Raw genomic sequence first — 17,344 nt, 5'->3', positions numbered from 1 at the left:
TTTAACAAGCAGTCCAACCATAAAACTGCTTTATTGGTTTGTTAATGGCAGATTATGGATATACTATGGATACGTGTTGGACCAGTACCTAAATCCCTTAGCCAAAAGGGATCTGCCCTTGAACAAGGCACTTAAGTCTAATTGCTCCTGGCCAACAGCCCAAGTCCAGACCATTTCACATTACCATGTACACCAAGTACAACATGTGTTTGTAGAACAGGACAAATATAAGCACCCTGTCGTTGACTGTAGTTGACCTATTTTTACACACACACACACACACACACACATATATATATATATATATATATATATATATATATATATATATATACATAGGGTAATGGATATGAATGCAATGTGACAGTCTAGCCTACTTGCATTTGCAGAGGATTTAATTCTTAATTTATCATGAAAACTGTATGAAGCACTGTTTTTATTTTCCCAGCTTTCATCAGAAATAAATACATTAATTGATAATTGTAAATTGTAAGACTTGTACATTAATAATTTAATGCATGCATAGTTTTAAGTGATGCTAAAATGCCATCTTAGCTGTGTACATGTGTGCATTAATATGTCCTTTGAAAAATGAATCTATATCTAGTGTTGCTCATCGGCAATGATAGAATAAATGGTTGATTAATTATGGATGTGTAAATGTATAAGTGTTTGAAAGTACTTTGACCATGTAAGTGTCAAATACTGTCTAGTTAAAATTGTGTGGTGTGTGGTCTTTATGTGTGGCCTTGGCTTTTTAGTGCTTTGAATCTCTGCCAGGCACGTTAATGCTGAAGAGGGAGGGATCCAGGCTGCCTGTCCTGCGGTGGGAAAATGCGGAAGTGAGGAGGGTTTTCAGCGGCGGAGGAATACACAAAGCTATATAGACACAGCTTGCAACAGATACACACCTACAGCCCATCATTAGAGTTCCCGGGAGCTGGTCAATCTCGTAGTCTAGTTTTTGAAAACCAATCCATCCAGCGCCGACAGATATGGTGAGTATTATGTTATGTGATGCTTTGGAAATGTTAATTATGTTTAAGTAAAATGGAATTTAAGGCAGGAATAATGAGGTTTTCTTGAAGTATGAATGCAACCTTTTTCCTGCAGAAGATGACTGAACCACGGTTTTGAGTAAACGTGCGTCGATGCTGGCTTATCAACTTGGTTGTCATTTTTTTGTTGTGTTCTAGAATTAATAGTGTTGATTATATTTTTGATTGTCCGGCATGTTTGCTTTCAATAGATTTTTGGCTGATGGTTATCGACACATGTCAGCAAGCCAAATCTGACTCCATGCTTCCGCGAATCGGTTTATGATTTAAGGTTCGGCAAAATCTCTTAAAACATTACGTGTTGTCATACAACAAGTATTTAGGTAGTATATTGAATGTAGGCTACCCACTTCTGATTACACTGAAGCTGCGAAACCATTGACGCTGCGAAACCATGTCATTTCCACATGCACAGGCGGACCACACGGTCTCAACGCGAAGAAATGTAGCTAGCTATCTGTTGATGCGGTACTAGGCGCAAGCCAGCTGCTGCTGTTTCTACCCGCGCACATGACCCACCTAAAATACTTTCATTCAAAATTATATAATTGATGCTTGAAATGACACTTAAGTTTGCGACTTTGATCTGAGCACAGCAGTGCACTTCGTATAATTTGTTACGCAGTGTCTTTTCAGGTTCTGTTAATGATCTATGATGTAAAACATCGTTTCATCCATCTTTTTGCCTCGAAGTCCCCCTATCTAAAGGCTACGTAGTTACAATATGCTGCCTGACCTATTTTTTTTATCTGCAGAACTTTTATTGAGTTTTTATTGATGGTTTCTAATCATTAGATTCATTTAATCCAATTTGTAATCTTTGCATACCTGTTTAGGATACATTATATTGTTGCCTACATTATACATTGGGATAGCTGTCCCATGACATTACATGACAGGGCATGCAGATGCTTGGTGTTGGTCTTATGTCTTGGTCTTATCACCTTCCGTACAGAGAGAATGGCAATGCTATAATGTGGTTTTATGTTAGCAATTACCAATGTCACAGAATGTTCAACGTCCAAAAAGATGGTTTCTTATACCTTCTTCCTGTGGGAGGGCTTAATTGGGTTGGATAAGCTGTGGTAGGACAGCGTGACAACAAATGGAAGTAAATTATGCCCTTGTCCTCAATGCACACATTGTTTCTTTGGAAGCATGGAAGGAATGTCTCCACCGATGTGGCAGTAACAAAGCTATGGATTGTACACACACACACACATCTGTGTGACCACTGGCCTGGATACATTGGGTCCACAGTCTCCTGACCTCACTTGAATATTTGATTTGGTGTGGGGGACTATCATAACAAGGGCTCTTTTTGGATGCGTTTGTTTGTTTGTGTGTTGCTAGGCCGGGAAGGCGTGTATGGAAAGCTTTTGTCGACACCACTCCCTTGCTCTTGTCTCTAGTAAAGCTCCAGGACCTGGGTGGGTCCTCTTGTCGCTCTGCTGTATTTATGGGGTCAATAACCCTGCCCCTCTGTAGTCATGTTGTGAGAGTTTGGGTGCGTGTGTGTGTTTCATGCCGAAAAGACTAGAAGACAGACTGTGAACTGAGCGGATCTGCTCTGAGAGTCAATTTGAAAAAGGCATTGTATTCTGACTGGACTTTACTGGCATGGAATGGCCAGAGGGCTTGTATACGTCTGGGGTGATTGCCTTAGCAGTGTCCTTCACTATGCCTCCGAACGGAGGCACTGCTAGGTATGGTGATTATAATGAACCTGCCTATAAACTAGCGTATAACCAGTTCTGTGACTATATGTTGCAAATTGTTAGTCATGCCATTAAACAATTACCTGTAGCACCCAGCAATAGGTATCAATGTGTTAAATACAAGGGTAGGTATGTATGATCACACGGACCTTTTAGCACTGGAAATCTGTATGACACGCTCGTATGACATGAGGGCGTCTGATTAACTCTGTCTCCCCGATGTGTTCCGGAGGACAGTTGCTTGGCAGTGACGTGGACAGACGAACGGTCACGACGGGAAGAACTCACTCACAAACTTGCATATGTGGCACTACACTGTCACAACATGGAGTTGAAGGGCCTCTTGTGAATGTGGCCCTGCCACGTAGGTCCGTTTGGTTCCTCTGGGCCAGGACGGCACGGTGGCAAACTGTGCCCTCCATCGTTGAGGTCAGGTTCCCCGTGAGGTTGTGCGGTGTTTTGCGAATCCATGCCGGCAGCCGCGTTTGATTCCGGCTGCATTTGTCACTGCGTAAGCGTCGGGCGTGTTGGGGGGAGGGGGGGTGCACTCTGGGGCGCTATAGGGGAGGAAGTCGCTCCTGGCCGGGGTCCAGCGGTGTTGCATGCCCTCGGCTGGGGCTGCAGCGGGCTGGCTCCGAGGAGCAGGAAGAGGACATTCCCTCCAGGAAAACAGCCAGCGAATGCCGCCACCACTGTCCAAAGAAACCAGTAGAGAGAGACGGTGAGAGTTAGACACACAGAATAATTTAAGTACAGGGAATGGAAAAGCGATGCGCAAACTCATGCCACAGAGTTAAGGATGGGTCTTGGAGGCTACACCGCAAAGCCTAACTGCTGAAGCCCTAAGTAAAGACCTGACACCTTGAAGTGTCTAGTTCTGGAGGTCCTGGCTAAGTCTTTTGGGCTGGCAGGCAGGGAGCCATCTGCCTTTCCATGTAGCCTCTCTTGACCCTGTCTGTCTCTCTGTCCGTCCATCCAACCAGCCTGGTTGGGGGCCCCTTGACATGTGACCAGGCTCTAATCACGGAAATGATCTTTTAGACCCCCTTCAACGGTTTTGTAACCGTACCTCCAAACGGGTGGCTGCCGGCAGGGTGGCGAAAAGCGCGATACGATACGTCAACTCTGGAACTTCTGTTGGAATAGTCCAGGTGGTAGTTTGGGTTCCCAATGATGTGCCCCTATTGTACAGTAGGAGGTAGCCAGTCAGTCACATCACTCCATCACTGCCAGATTACCTCAGGTTTCAGGCTTCAGGTCAGGTAAACCCTACTTCATTATCGGTTTAGTCCTCTCCCTGTCTGGTGCTAAGTACTGCCAGCTGAGCACCACTTCCAGAGACTTGACACCGCTCCGTCATCTAGGAGCCAGAGAGATCTGACTGACACGGCTTTAGGTATCCCGGCAATCAGGCAGGCTGAGGAGACAAAGGAGGACCATGTTGCCTAAGAAGGCACCTTGCTATCAGGATGAGGACCTGGTTTCTCTGTCCATGGTTTATGAGCTTCTGGACCAGCAACAGTTCTTCTACAAGGAGCTGATTGAGCAGCAGGAAAGGAACTACAAGTCCTTTTTGCAGATGCTGGTGGACTCCACTAACAGTCGTGTGGACAGTGTTGTCAAAGAGGTCCAAGACATTAAGAATGGCTTGCAGACCACCAAGACTGAGCTGGGGGAAGTCAAACGCCAGGCCAGCGTGAACTCCAAGCGGGCGGAGTGCCTGGCAGAGGGGCTGGTGATGGTGCGGGAGGCCATGGATGTCCTTTCCACCAAGGCAGGGGTTCTCATTGGGAAGCCCAGGAAGGGAAATCTACTTATGGACAGCAAGTCCCAGGGTAGGATAGCAGATACCAAGCCGGACCAACCTAAGGCAAAGAAGCTGGTTACCGACCTGACTGACCTGCACTTTGATGAGTTTCAGGTCCCAACACTCTTATGCCTTCTGTATGAGTGATCTGATGGCATAGCTGAAACTGCTTAAGAACCATATGAGTGATCTGAAGGTGTTCTGATTCAGCACTATAGTAGAATGTATAGCCTAGTAGATGTGTTGTGGTTGTAACAGATCTAGTAGAACAGGCTCAGGATCTGAATGAGTGATGGGGAGAGAAAGGTGTGTTGACAGAACAATAGGACCTAGTCAAGATTAACTGGTTAGCCTGCTCTTTTTTTAATCATAATTATTGGAGGTCAGACCTCTTGTCAGTTCATGAATGAGAGCAGGTTTTACGGCGAATGCGTCAGGTTTTGTCTGAAGTGTGTCTATGTTACTGCCTGCTCTTCCTCCTACATGCTCTCTAGTAGGACCGTATTGAAACTAAAGCGGGAAATGTGTCCAGTGTAGCTCCTGTAAACATCAAGGTTTTACCCGAGGTGACGAATGTATTTATAGCTGAATGGCAGATGAGTCACGTCATCGCTGAAATGTAAATGCGAGCACTCCAACCTCTTCGCCGTGCACTGAGCACAGCAGCCAGTCAATGGGCATGTTAAACAGCTGTGCATTGATTGACCTGGCCTCTGCTCTGCGGAATAACGTGCACTGTGGCTTGGCAGCGTAGTATAGACAGGTTATTGTATCCTTCAGGTTACTGTGTTCTTTGCTATGTTCTTGATGGGCCATTGCATGCTGTTGTCATTTCTACAGTTCTGAAGTGTATGGGCTAAATCATGCTAGGGTGTTGTTTTTCACTTGATGGCCACATGAAATTCAATATTACTTTTTGTGCTGTTTTTTGGTTTCTGTGGCTTGTAATTGAACTGTATATTTCTCTCCCGTTTGTCCACCTCAGGCTGACCAACTAACAGAGGAGCAGATTGCTGGTAAGCAGTCATACAAACGCACACGTCTGACCTATTTATATGAATGTGGACAAAATTGATCTCCCTGAAATCTCATTTTCAATAATCTTAACCGTAACCTCAATCTAACCCTGAACTCACCGGGCCAGTTTTCACAAATTAAGCATAGTCCTGGACTAAAAGATCAAGCTATATGGGGACTAGGCTTATCTGTGTCTGTGAAATAGGCCCCCAATGCCTAACCCACCTTTTTTATTTTTGACCTAAAAAATTAAGTCTTGGTTTAACAGTTCTGGACATTTTCAAAATTGTATGTAGTGAAACCCAACCTCAACTGTGTATACATATTTTATGAGTGTGAGGCATTCCTGCTAACTAGCTGATGAAAACCCTGCTCTGGACATAATGGTTAGATACCTCATCAACGGCAGGCAGGTTTAGACCTGCAGATCAACCTGTTGTGGACATGTTATCCTTTCACCTTCACATTACACAAATGGAAACCTTTTCAAGCCAAGATAATATCTCATGGTCAAACTGACAGGTGATCACTAATGGTTAAAAACAAAACCCTTCCAATGAACAGTCCATTTCTAAAATCTTGTCACTCTCCAACTTCTCACTTGTAGCTCAGCTATTATTTGTTTTCTTCTTTTGATCGTTATGTATTCTTAACCGTTACCGTCTCTTGCTCCGCAGAATTCAAGGAGGCCTTCTCCTTGTTCGACAAGGACGGCGACGGCACCATCACAACCAAAGAGCTGGGCACCGTGATGAGGTCGCTCGGACAGAATCCCACAGAGGCTGAGCTGCAGGACATGATCAACGAGGTGGATGCTGATGGTGAGTTAGAACCACCTGCAGGGGTCCAACAGGGTTGGAGATGTTCCCCTGAAGGATGTTCTCGTCAGGGGAAGCTGGATTGTCCTCCTGAGTGGATCGAACTAGAGTTAAGTACCCAGGTATTCCTGAAAGCCTAGCTGGAGGAAGTCTGGAATTGGAAAGGAATAATTGACGGGGAATCCACCGACTGGTGTTTCTGTAAAAGCTGTGCATTTGTTTCAGGAGGGACAGATTGTAGTCCACTTGGTAACAGTCCATATCCTCAGGCTATGTTCTAATGTAGCGGTTCTGAAGCGGATTGATTCTCTTCACCAGTTAGTGGCAAGTTTATCCAGGGCATTACTTGTCAGGTTCTCGTTGACCACACCATGGCTGCTCTCATCTGGCAATATTTAGGTCAGTCCGACCTAGCAACGAGCTGCAACAAAGCCAGTTGGATAACAGCAGCAGGTAATAATGGCCTGGTGAAATCCATGACATACTGTAATCCACTCTGAGCTGTACATTCTCTAAGGGCTATGGGAAGGAGCTCAGAGCAGCTGTGCAGCACATGCGCATGAGCACACACCAGTAGCCATCCATTTATTCATGTTGGAGGAAGTTGGAGAAGCCATCCGGTGAACTAGCTTAACACATGGGATGCAACTCAGCCCCTCCCTACCTAGAATTATCAACAGAGGGGCAGTGAATACTGCCTCAGGAACAGCCAGTCTGTACCACGCTGCTCGGTGTATGGAAATTGGATACACGGTCTCACAGTGGGGACTTTCAGTGGAGAACAGAACCGACACGGAGGGATTCACTGGGGAACTGTATGTCCGCCACGCACCGCCAGGATCGGAAACAGCTGTATACTCTAGGGAACCGTCTTACCTCAGAATCACACATGATCTAACACAGACACTCATTTGAGGGCTGTACCTGGAGACCCCCTGGAACACACACACACACTCCTGAAGAGCCACAACAAATCCCAGTTCAATCTGTTCAGTGTTAGTTCAGTGTTATTGCTTCAGAGGGTTTAGCCAGACCATCTGATGTTCTGATCCAGTGGCCTGTATCTCTCTGTGCCCAGCCTTAGGTGCCTCTGCTTCCCTTTAGCCCACGGACACCTATCCCTGAAGTACTTTTAAATTCTGTGCAACCACAGTTTTTCTTTTTTTCTCTCTCTTTCCGAATGTCTAAATTGAATAAAACAAAGTGACACTTTTTCCTTAGCTGTGTTTCTGTCTGTCTTTGTCTCCTAGGCAACGGAACCATTGACTTCCCAGAGTTCCTCACTATGATGGCCAGGAAAATGAAAGACACAGACAGCGAGGAGGAGATTCGTGAGGCATTCCGGGTATTTGACAAGGTACTTTTTCCCCCCTTTTTTTTCTGTGTGAGAACAGGTTTTACTATGTTAACTGTGGTTGAAAACCTGGGAAATGGGATTCCTGGCCCAATTTTTAAAATGCCTAAGTGTTCAGTTTTGCTTCCTCCAAGATCAGGGTGGGGCAAACCTGTTGGCTTGACTGCCATGTTGGGATGTTCTACGAATTCAACGGCCGTACATGTTTCACATTTGTTGTCTGTCAAACATTTTGCAGGCCCATTCAACTGTATACATGGCAAGAGATGCTGTGTTCTTGTTGCACACATGAAGTTTACGGAGCAAAACACATTCATTTATCAAAAATCCCTTCTGCCAGGCAAACATTCGCTACCTTGTAGTTCATGATTAATTTAAATGGTTTTTGTGGAAAGCTCAGCGGTTTTCGTTAGCACAATCGATAACCGCTACTTGAAATGGTAGGCACACAAGTGTTGGCTGCGTTCCAATCACATAAGCCTTCACCCTAGCCACTTTCCCTTGGAGGAATCCCCATTCCCAGATGCAGTTTGTTTGCCATGTTAAGTTGCGGTCTCGTTATCAAAAGGCACCCCCATCCATTGATTTAACTCAAGTGCAGGGTCGATATCACCAACAATTAAGATGTAGATGGTTGTCACGTCTAATGCCGGTGGCATTTAGCGCTGCATTTGTTACATTTGCTTCGGGATTAGCAATAAAAACTAGTCATGTAAACCAATTTTTGGAATTTCTAAATGTTTTGGAATAATTGACTAAACTGTTAACTAGCTAGCCTGGTATGGCAAGTGTTCGCTTTCTAATTACAGTACCAGTCACAATTTTGGACTCACCTACTCATTCAGGGGTATTTCTTAATTTCTACCATTTTCCACATTGTAGAATAATAAACCTCAATACTATGAAATAAAATGTATGGATTCATGTAGTAATCAAAGAAGTGTTCAAAAAATTCAACTATATTTTTGATTCTTTGTTGTAGCCAAACTTTGCCTTGACAACGCTCTTGGCATTCTCTCAACCAGCTTCATGAGGTAGTCACCTGGATTGCTTTTCCTGCAGTTGAGTCCCCACATACCCTAAGCAACACTATAGTACAACTCATCCTAAACCATCTCAATTGGGTTGAAGTTGGGTAATTGTGGAGGCCATCATCTGATGCAGCATTCCATCACTCTGCTTCTTGGTCAAATAGCTCTAACACAGCCTAGAGGTGTTTTTTGAGTCATTTCCCTGTTGAAAAACAAATGGTAGTCCTACTTAGCACAAACCAAATGGGATGATATCACTGCAGAATGCGGTAGTATCCATGCTGGTTGAATGTGCGTGGAATTCCAAAGAAATAACTGACAGTGTCACTAGCAAAACACCCCCACACCATCCCACCTCCTCCATTCTTCACGGTGGGAACCACACATGTGGAGGTAATTTGTTCACCTAATTTGTGTCTCACAAAGACTAGGCGGATGGAATAAAAAATCTCAAATTGACTTCTCAGACTAAAGGACAGATTTCTGTCGATCTGATGTCCGTTTCTTGGCCCAAGCATGTCTCTTCTTACTGGTGTATTTCAGTTGTGGTTTCTTTGCAGCAATTTGTCCATGAAGGCCTGAGTCACGTAGTCTCCTAAACAGTTGATGTTTAAATCTGTTACATGAACTCTGAAGCATTTATTTTGGCTGCAACCTCAGGATGGTAACTATAATGAACGTTTCCTCTGCAGCAGAGGTACTTCTTGGTCTTCATTTTCTGTGGCAGTCCTCATGAGAGCCAGTTTGATAATAGCGCTTGATGGTTTTTTTGCAGGTGCACTTCAAGAAACTTTTAAGTTCTTTTAAATGTTCTGCATTGACTGACCTTCTTGTCTTAAAGTAATGACAGACTGTCTTTTCTGTTATTTGAGCTGCTACTGCCATAATATGGCCTACAACAGTACAGACATGATGGTCTTCTCTATACCAACCCTACCATGTCACAACACATTAAGAAGGAAAATGTTAATTGCAGGTGACTACCTCAGGATGTTGGTTGAGAGAATGCTAAGAGTGTGAAAGCTGTCATAAAGGGAAAGGGTGGCTTCTTTGAAGAATCCACAATATGAAATGTACTTAGATCTGTTTAAACCTTTTTTGTTTGGTTACTACATGATTCCATATGTTATTTCCATTGTTGTGATGTCTTCACTATAAATCTAGAAAGTAGTAAATGGTAAAACTATAATACCCTTGGATGAGTAGGTGTCCAAATTTCCACATCTCCAATCAGCACTCTTCCTTGCTTGGGCGAAAACCATTGGCGGTGCTCCCCGCTTGGACAATCGATAACGTCATTCAGGAGCTGAGGGGCATGACCTGGGGCCCTACATTGGATTAATGATCATCCACTCACATCCAGACAAACAGTTTTGCTTGCTCTTCTCGCACATGTAAAATATACAGTATGTTCTGTTCCTTTGAAAAAAGACAAACATGGCTTTGTATTTTGTCATTTATAAACCGGTTGGTTTGAATCCTTAATATTGATTGTCTGAAAGCTGTGGTATATGTAAGCAATAAGGCATGTATGGTATATGGCCGATTTTTACCACGGCTAAAAGCTGTTCTCACAGGCGATTCATCGCAGAGTGCTTGGGCACAGCTCTTAGTTAGTCCCAAAGTAACTGCATCTTTACACTCTAGTCCCTGTATAGAAGGCAGGCAGACTGCATGTGTATTTGCTGTGTAATCCGACATCTCTCCTCTCTTCTGCAGGACGGAAACGGCTACATCAGTGCAGCAGAGCTCCGTCACGTCATGACAAACCTGGGAGAGAAGTTAACAGACGAGGAGGTGGACGAGATGATCAGAGAAGCGGACATTGACGGAGATGGACAAGTCAACTATGAAGGCAAGAGGCAGATATTGAAACAATGTGGGGCAATGTGCCTAGGCCATTAATACGTGGACACCCACTGTCGATGGTGACAACATGACAATGGAAACATTCAATGTGACATTCATTACACTGAACTAGCCTCTGGAGTCTGGCAGTTGATAGTTGCACACCGCATGGCTATGTGGGCAACTTGCAGCATTTACCATAGCTTACTATTTCAACACGCAATGGTTTGTGGTCCTGCATTAGGCTAACAGTCGATGTTGAATGTGCACAAATTAAGACAGAACTGTTTTGGTTCCTCTCCTTTTTCATGATCACCCGTCATCTATGGACTTAATGAAAAAGCAAGAATAATTATTGCAAGATGGTTTAATCAAATGGGGAAATTACACAAACCTGTTTTTCTGCTTTTGTAATGTTGAGGCAAAATAAATTGTGCTGTCAGAGCACTTGGAACCAAAAACAAAAAAACTGTAATCAATGTTACCCTGATAAGTTAAACATGAATTAGTCATTTCTAATTAGTTTCTATTACATTTCACTTGCCATTTCACCACTCCCTGCACCCCTCACTTTTTTTTTTACAGTTTTTATTCCCCTTTTCTTTCATCACTTTTGACTGTTCTGATCCCTTCTCACATAATTGTCTTTTTTTCTGCCTGTGGCTGATTACTTTTTTTCTTGATTATTCTAAAATCTGTTTTTGTGGTGTTCTTTTGTCCACAGAATTTGTACAAATGATGACCGCAAAATGAAGATCCTTCTCCCTTCTCCCGAACTCCTTAGAAGACAAAAAAAAAAATCAGTCAAATGTTTTACTTACCTCTTGCAAAAATATACATTTATTCATACTGTTTCTGTATAGAAAACATAACTGAATGTTGGAAAAACAAATCTGTCCACATATAAGTAAAAATATTTAATAAAAAATAATAATAAAAAAAAAGGAAAATAATCAAAAATGATCTGCATGTACTGGTTAGTGGTCCTGTCCCCAGAGATGAGCTTAGACATCAGTAATAACAAATTATACCTGTAAACAAAACCGTCAACAACTAAAAGCACTTGGCAAACTGCTTCTTGGTGCCAGTTGCTAGTCGTAATGTTTGGGCTGGCCAATTGTCGTCTTTTCTTTTCCTGTTTCTGTTCTTCATGCATGCAGCTTAAGACTGACGGCCGCAGTCTGGCGGCTAGGCTCACTTTTATTCCACAGTGGTGTCGAGGGGACTCTTGGTGGGGTTTTGGTACAGTCTATTTTGAGAGGGAGAAGAGCTCAGAAGATAGGTGTCAGTGGGGATGGGAGGGCGTGTGTTGGGGGTCATACTAAACGCGCGTAGAGACAAAATGAACGAGACCTTTTTAGTTTGCTTACGTACAAGAGATATTTTTAAGAAAATTATCATTTAAAAAAAATACATTTTAGAATTATGTTTGGCATGTTGGGAATATTTGGAGTTCTGTTTCCTTGTGTGTTGAACTTTGGGTTGGATTCAAGGGTGGGCAACGGGCTGGACAGTCGGGTTGGTCCTGACTATTTTTACCCACTAGGGGAAGGCTTAGTTTTTGGCAAGGGAATGCGGTTGTACCGTCAATGTTTTCTATCTTCTGTTTCTCGACTCTGACCGTGGTTGCGTGTGGGTTTTGATTTGATCTCCAGCGCTTCATAGGGTCTTCAACACCAGAGTCTTCTCTAGACTGTTCATCTTGAGTTCAGTTTACGTTCATTCCAAGTTGTACATGCTAGTCTTTTAATTTTTTTTTCCAATAAAAGACCATGAACTTAACCTTCTGTCTCATATGTGGTGTGTACACATTGACATTTCTCTCCAAGTTAACAATATTTTAGAAAGCCTAATAATACAACATATTTGACATCTTTGAGACATGTGGTTAACTTTAGGCATTAAGGGTTATGTTTAGCCATAAGTTAAGATTTGGGTTAGAGATGGTGAGCCTTACCTTTTGATAAGGGTATTTTTGTAATGTTAGGTAGGATAGTTTCTGAGATGTTACAAAATGTCTGGTCGTCACTTCAATAACTTTGTTTTTACAGAGAATTACAACCAAAAGTCTTCACAAGGATAGTAAAGCATACAATGTACCCTAATTAGACCTTTTGTGTGTGAGAGATCCAGGTCTGTGCATGTGGGAACCAGAAGTCTCCATAAAGACTTTGATCAGAAAAAACTGATGGTCCCATAAGATGTTTTTAGAAGGTCCCCACTGGGAGAGTGATTTACGTCTTGGGAGTTGTAACTTGGTTTAGGGAAAAACAAATTTGGCCGCAGGGTTAGAATTAAAGGTTACTTTCAGGTTTGTGTGTTATGGGTTAAGCATAAGGGTTTGGTTATTTAAATGTAGTTAAGGGATTGGGAGCTTAGATTTCTGGGTTTTAGGACCTGACAAGTATAAAAAACAAATGTGTGGCAATGGCTAGGAATCCAATTTCTTGAAGATTCTGGCCTTTAGTTTATTATTGCTCACCCTGACTACAGACTCATAATTTCCAGGTCATGACATAATGACTCATCAAGTCTCCGATCAGAAGATACAGCCAACGTGTTTCACCTTATTCTACCAGAAGCAGATCATTTTCCAAATAGTTAACAGCGACGGAATGAATTGGTGCAAACCACTAACTGTTCTTTTGCCAGTGCCTGTTCAAGACTGATCCGTCAACTGGAAACGACAATGAAACGACTATACTCAAAGTTTAGCAGCGATCCTGAGAGGAGCCTACGACCTTCTTAGCCAACCCTCTCCACCGCTCACTGCCGCTTACACGCTCGAAACTGAAATCGTCATAGCAACCCATTTTTGGGGGGAAGATATGTTACTCAATGCGATTAGGCCTACGTGTTGTGCTTCTTGAGGACTTCGCTCTTCCAAACCGAGCGTTCGGTTGTGGAGAACATTGGCCTTCGCAGAAAAAGAGAGGCTGAGGGTTGCCAAGCAACAGCGGGCGCACGTTGGAGCTGGGATGACCGGGTTTTGAAAAGGCATGTGGGAGTTGGTAGAGAGATTGCGAAGAAAAACAGATGTAACTATCTGCTTTATTACAGGGCCCTCTGCTCACAAAGCCACATCGGTGATGTGAGGAAGCAATGGCATGTACGTGTGGTAGCCTGCTTACAGTTATAAACATCATTAAAACAAGTTATAAAACATCATTTTTCAGAAGTACTGTTTCTACAAAGGTACTTGTTCAAGCTAGTCGCGGGTAATCTGAACGGACCGTACAAACCCAGTCAGCTAACAGCGGCGTAGGCTTCAAGATGGCTAAACGCCGTTGGCCAATTAAAAACAGATGTAGACAACTACGGATGGGATTTTCGCGTGTGTGCGTTCACTTGAGCTCTGGTGGGTGCTGGCCTGGCCGCCGCTATGCAGTGGTGGTGAACGGAACCATGTGACAGCCGCATGGGAGGCGAAGAGAGGCGTGGCATGGCGTGTCAGAAACCCACGTCTCCTGGCCCGTCTGACAGACAAGCCGCACGTGGCGCGCTGCGTGTGTGTGTGAGTGTCAACTGATATTTCAGCTTTCCTGTTTAAGGAATGTTAGCACTCTCTAATCCATGGGAGAGAATTCTGAGCTGACAAAAGATATGACATGTTTTGATGGCACCAACAATGGCTTCCTCTGAACACATACAGTACAGGCTTGCTGCAGGCTCTAATGAGCTCCACCATCGCTGTTTATTTTCTGAAAGGTCAGAACGAGTGTACTAACCATTCTTTTTCCAGAAAAAACAGGTCCATTAATCTGTTTGTATCAAGCTTGATCAGATACTCTTCTGAGCTGGGGTTGTCTTTGGTGAATGACGCTAAAACATCAATTAGCACTCACATCTACTCACATCATTTGGAAGTGCTGAGTAAGTCAACTAAACTATAGAAAATGCAATATACCCATGCATTGATGGTCCTGTAGTTTATTCCGTAACTGGGGCTAGGAAGGGGACCTGTCCCATATCCTTTACTGGGGCTAGGAGGGGACATGTTGCATTAATTTTACTGGGGACTAAAAGACCTGTTGTATTTTTATTACTTGAGGCGAGGAGAGACTTGTCCCATTTCCAGGGATCTGCAGACCTCTACTATTCCCCCACCCCCACATCTCTCATCCCCTATACCAGACAGTTTATGGTGCTTGGGTGACAGCATGCTCAGAAGACAGAAGAGCCTAGCACTGAGCCCAGCCCATACTGGGATTGGACCAATCAGATGCACCCAAGTTGGCATTCAGCACTGGAATCTTCATGGCCTATTGCCCCCAACTCTTTCCGTCTGCCTCCCTCCCTCCATCCTCCTCTTTCTCTGCCTCCCCCCATCCCGTCTCTCCCCAATGAAACAGTAATGCATAATGACAGAGGTGCTTTGTGAACAAAACAACATCAACATGCATGCACAAAATCACAGCGAAAGATGCAGTTAGGAAAACAGAAAGATTCTGAGGGTGTAGTTCTTCTGGCCTTGGGGAGTTCAGGTCGCTTACTGTTGGCCAGACCTCAACCGGACTGCTAATCCTCCCGTACTTCAATATTTGTGTCTACAGGACTGGTTAAAATAAAAATGAATAGTACACTGTAAAGGTAATAGGGTGCCATTTGGAATGCAGCCCTTGCCAACCTAGTGTTTCAACTCTGTGGTTGTGGGTCAACTGGCCTGTCACTCATTGTTTCCCAGTGGCACCTGATACAGTTGACTCCTGAATGAACTCTGCGGGTGTGCGCGCTCGTGCACGTGTGGGAGAGAGAAAAAGGGCGTGCACGTGCGTGCATGCAGACGGGACATATTTAATTCATAAATGACCGAAGGTTGCGATCCCTTAACTCCCCTCTCTTATTCAGGCCGATGGAGCGCACTGGACAACTAGAGCCTCCGCCCCCCTACACACACATCCCCCCGTCCTCCTTCGGGATGCGAGACGCAGGCGGTGGCCCATGCAGCATCATTATGTAAAGATCTCTGTGTGTTGGTGTGCAGCGGAGCGGAAGAGCGTCGTGCGGGGCGGGGGGAGGAGAGAAATTAATAACCGTCTTTCTGCTGCTCGCCAATTCCAAGCGAAGATACTACGGACAGCACGCGCATGCGTTGGAGAGAGCGAGTGTGATTGTGATTTACTTAGTTCAAATATGACGGTTCTTTGCCATACTTACCTAGTAAAATAACGGTTATGCTGGAATTCATTGAAGCCGACCCATAGCAATGTTAAACCAGTGTCTTCATTTACTTTATTTGTCCTGTGCCGACAGATAACTTTGAAAAGTTCAAGCACAACTTTGAGTGGGTTTGCCCCAGTAGTCGATTTGGTTACACTCTTATAGCGGGCCAAATTGCCCCAGGACATTAAATCACAACTCAATGCTCACTATTGATCTTTTAGGCCCCAACAAATGTGTTTGACATCCATAACCAACTCATTACTCATATAAATTGTAACAGTTACTAGTTTAATTTGATTACATTTAAAACACATACCTTACGATGAACACTTGTTCCCTATAACAGAAATGTATCTCTATTTGCAATGATGGACAAAACTAACCAATACTTTTTAATGTTATACGTGTAGTGAGGTGTAGGTTTCCACTCTATGTGCACAGGATATTCAACAAGCATTTTCATCGATTCTCCACAACCGGGTCATATTGACCCTAACGTTACAAATGTAACTATTTTTTTAGAGGCTCTTGAAACTGTTAAATTTAGTCGACTTTCGTTTTATATCTTCATAAACACAATGTTGAGGATATCATCAAGTTTCATGTAGCTCAAAATAACCTAAATGGTATTTCCGACAATACAGCTCCGGAAAAAACTAAGAGAACACTGCAACTATTTCTTTCCTTTCCAGAAAAGCTGAAAAGTTTTGAGTGAGGAACAGAAGGGGTTCAATTTGCAGTGGTCTCCTAATTTTAAGCCTTCTGTTCCTCACTCAAAACCTTCCTTTTTGACTTTTTTGGAAAGGAAAGAAAAAGGTGCAGTGGTCTCTTACTTTTTCCCAGAGCTGTATATATCAAATTTGTAAAACTTCACAGTTGACTAGCTTGCAACAACTAGACTACCTTTCCTAAAAGCAAAGGTTTAGTGGTCTGCCTCATGATACATGTGATTTGTGTCTCTCTATAGGACCCACTTCCCTTATCATAGTTACCAAAAATATACTCGAAACCTGGTTTCTGTAAGGCTCAGGTTTTTGATGCTATCTCAACATCAGAGTTCACTGCAAAAAATGCCCATTGCCTCTATATTGTACATTACAAACACAGTGACATTGTCTTCACTAACACACCAATAGACAACAACAATGCTACTAACACAATAGTGAAACAGATTACATTCCTGATGGTTTTTACAATACAAATGTGTGTTCATTATTTATCGACTGCAACTGATCAATTATTTATCAACAGTTTGTTCGTATAACTGGAATCCACATTCTCTCATGAATCAACAGGACCAATCACTATTGCCCATACTAAGTAGTATATCAGAATAACATAACCACACTCACACACACGAAAACACACATTGGTTTTGCTATCAAAGACGGGAAATGTAGTAACATTAAAACAATAAAACCCTTAACCCTAACCACAACCTAACCTCAATAACAGACCTTTTATGCCTACGTTTAACCTAGCCCCTTAACTTAACTCCAACCACTGCTGCCTAAACTAAAAAAATTCAAC

General features: G+C 43.3%; 1 protein-coding gene across 1 annotated transcript; it reads left to right on the top strand.

Moving 5' to 3' along the window:
* Positions 1-910: 910 nt before the first annotated feature.
* On the top strand, positions 911-12,430 carry calm1a (calmodulin 1a). The gene is given in 6 exon segments (NM_001304069.1): positions 911-998; positions 5,569-5,599; positions 6,278-6,421; positions 7,669-7,775; positions 10,523-10,658; positions 11,376-12,430. Coding segments are annotated over 6 exon segments (450 nt in total). The 5' UTR covers positions 911-995; the 3' UTR covers positions 11,405-12,430.
* Positions 12,431-17,344: the final 4,914 nt, after the last annotated feature.

Source organism: Esox lucius, chromosome 15, assembly GCF_011004845.1.
Source record: "Esox lucius isolate fEsoLuc1 chromosome 15, fEsoLuc1.pri, whole genome shotgun sequence".
In the NCBI taxonomy this organism is placed as follows: domain Eukaryota; kingdom Metazoa; phylum Chordata; class Actinopteri; order Esociformes; family Esocidae; genus Esox; species Esox lucius.
Note: the sequence above shows the minus strand (reverse complement) of the source record. Positions and strands in the feature narration are given on the sequence as shown.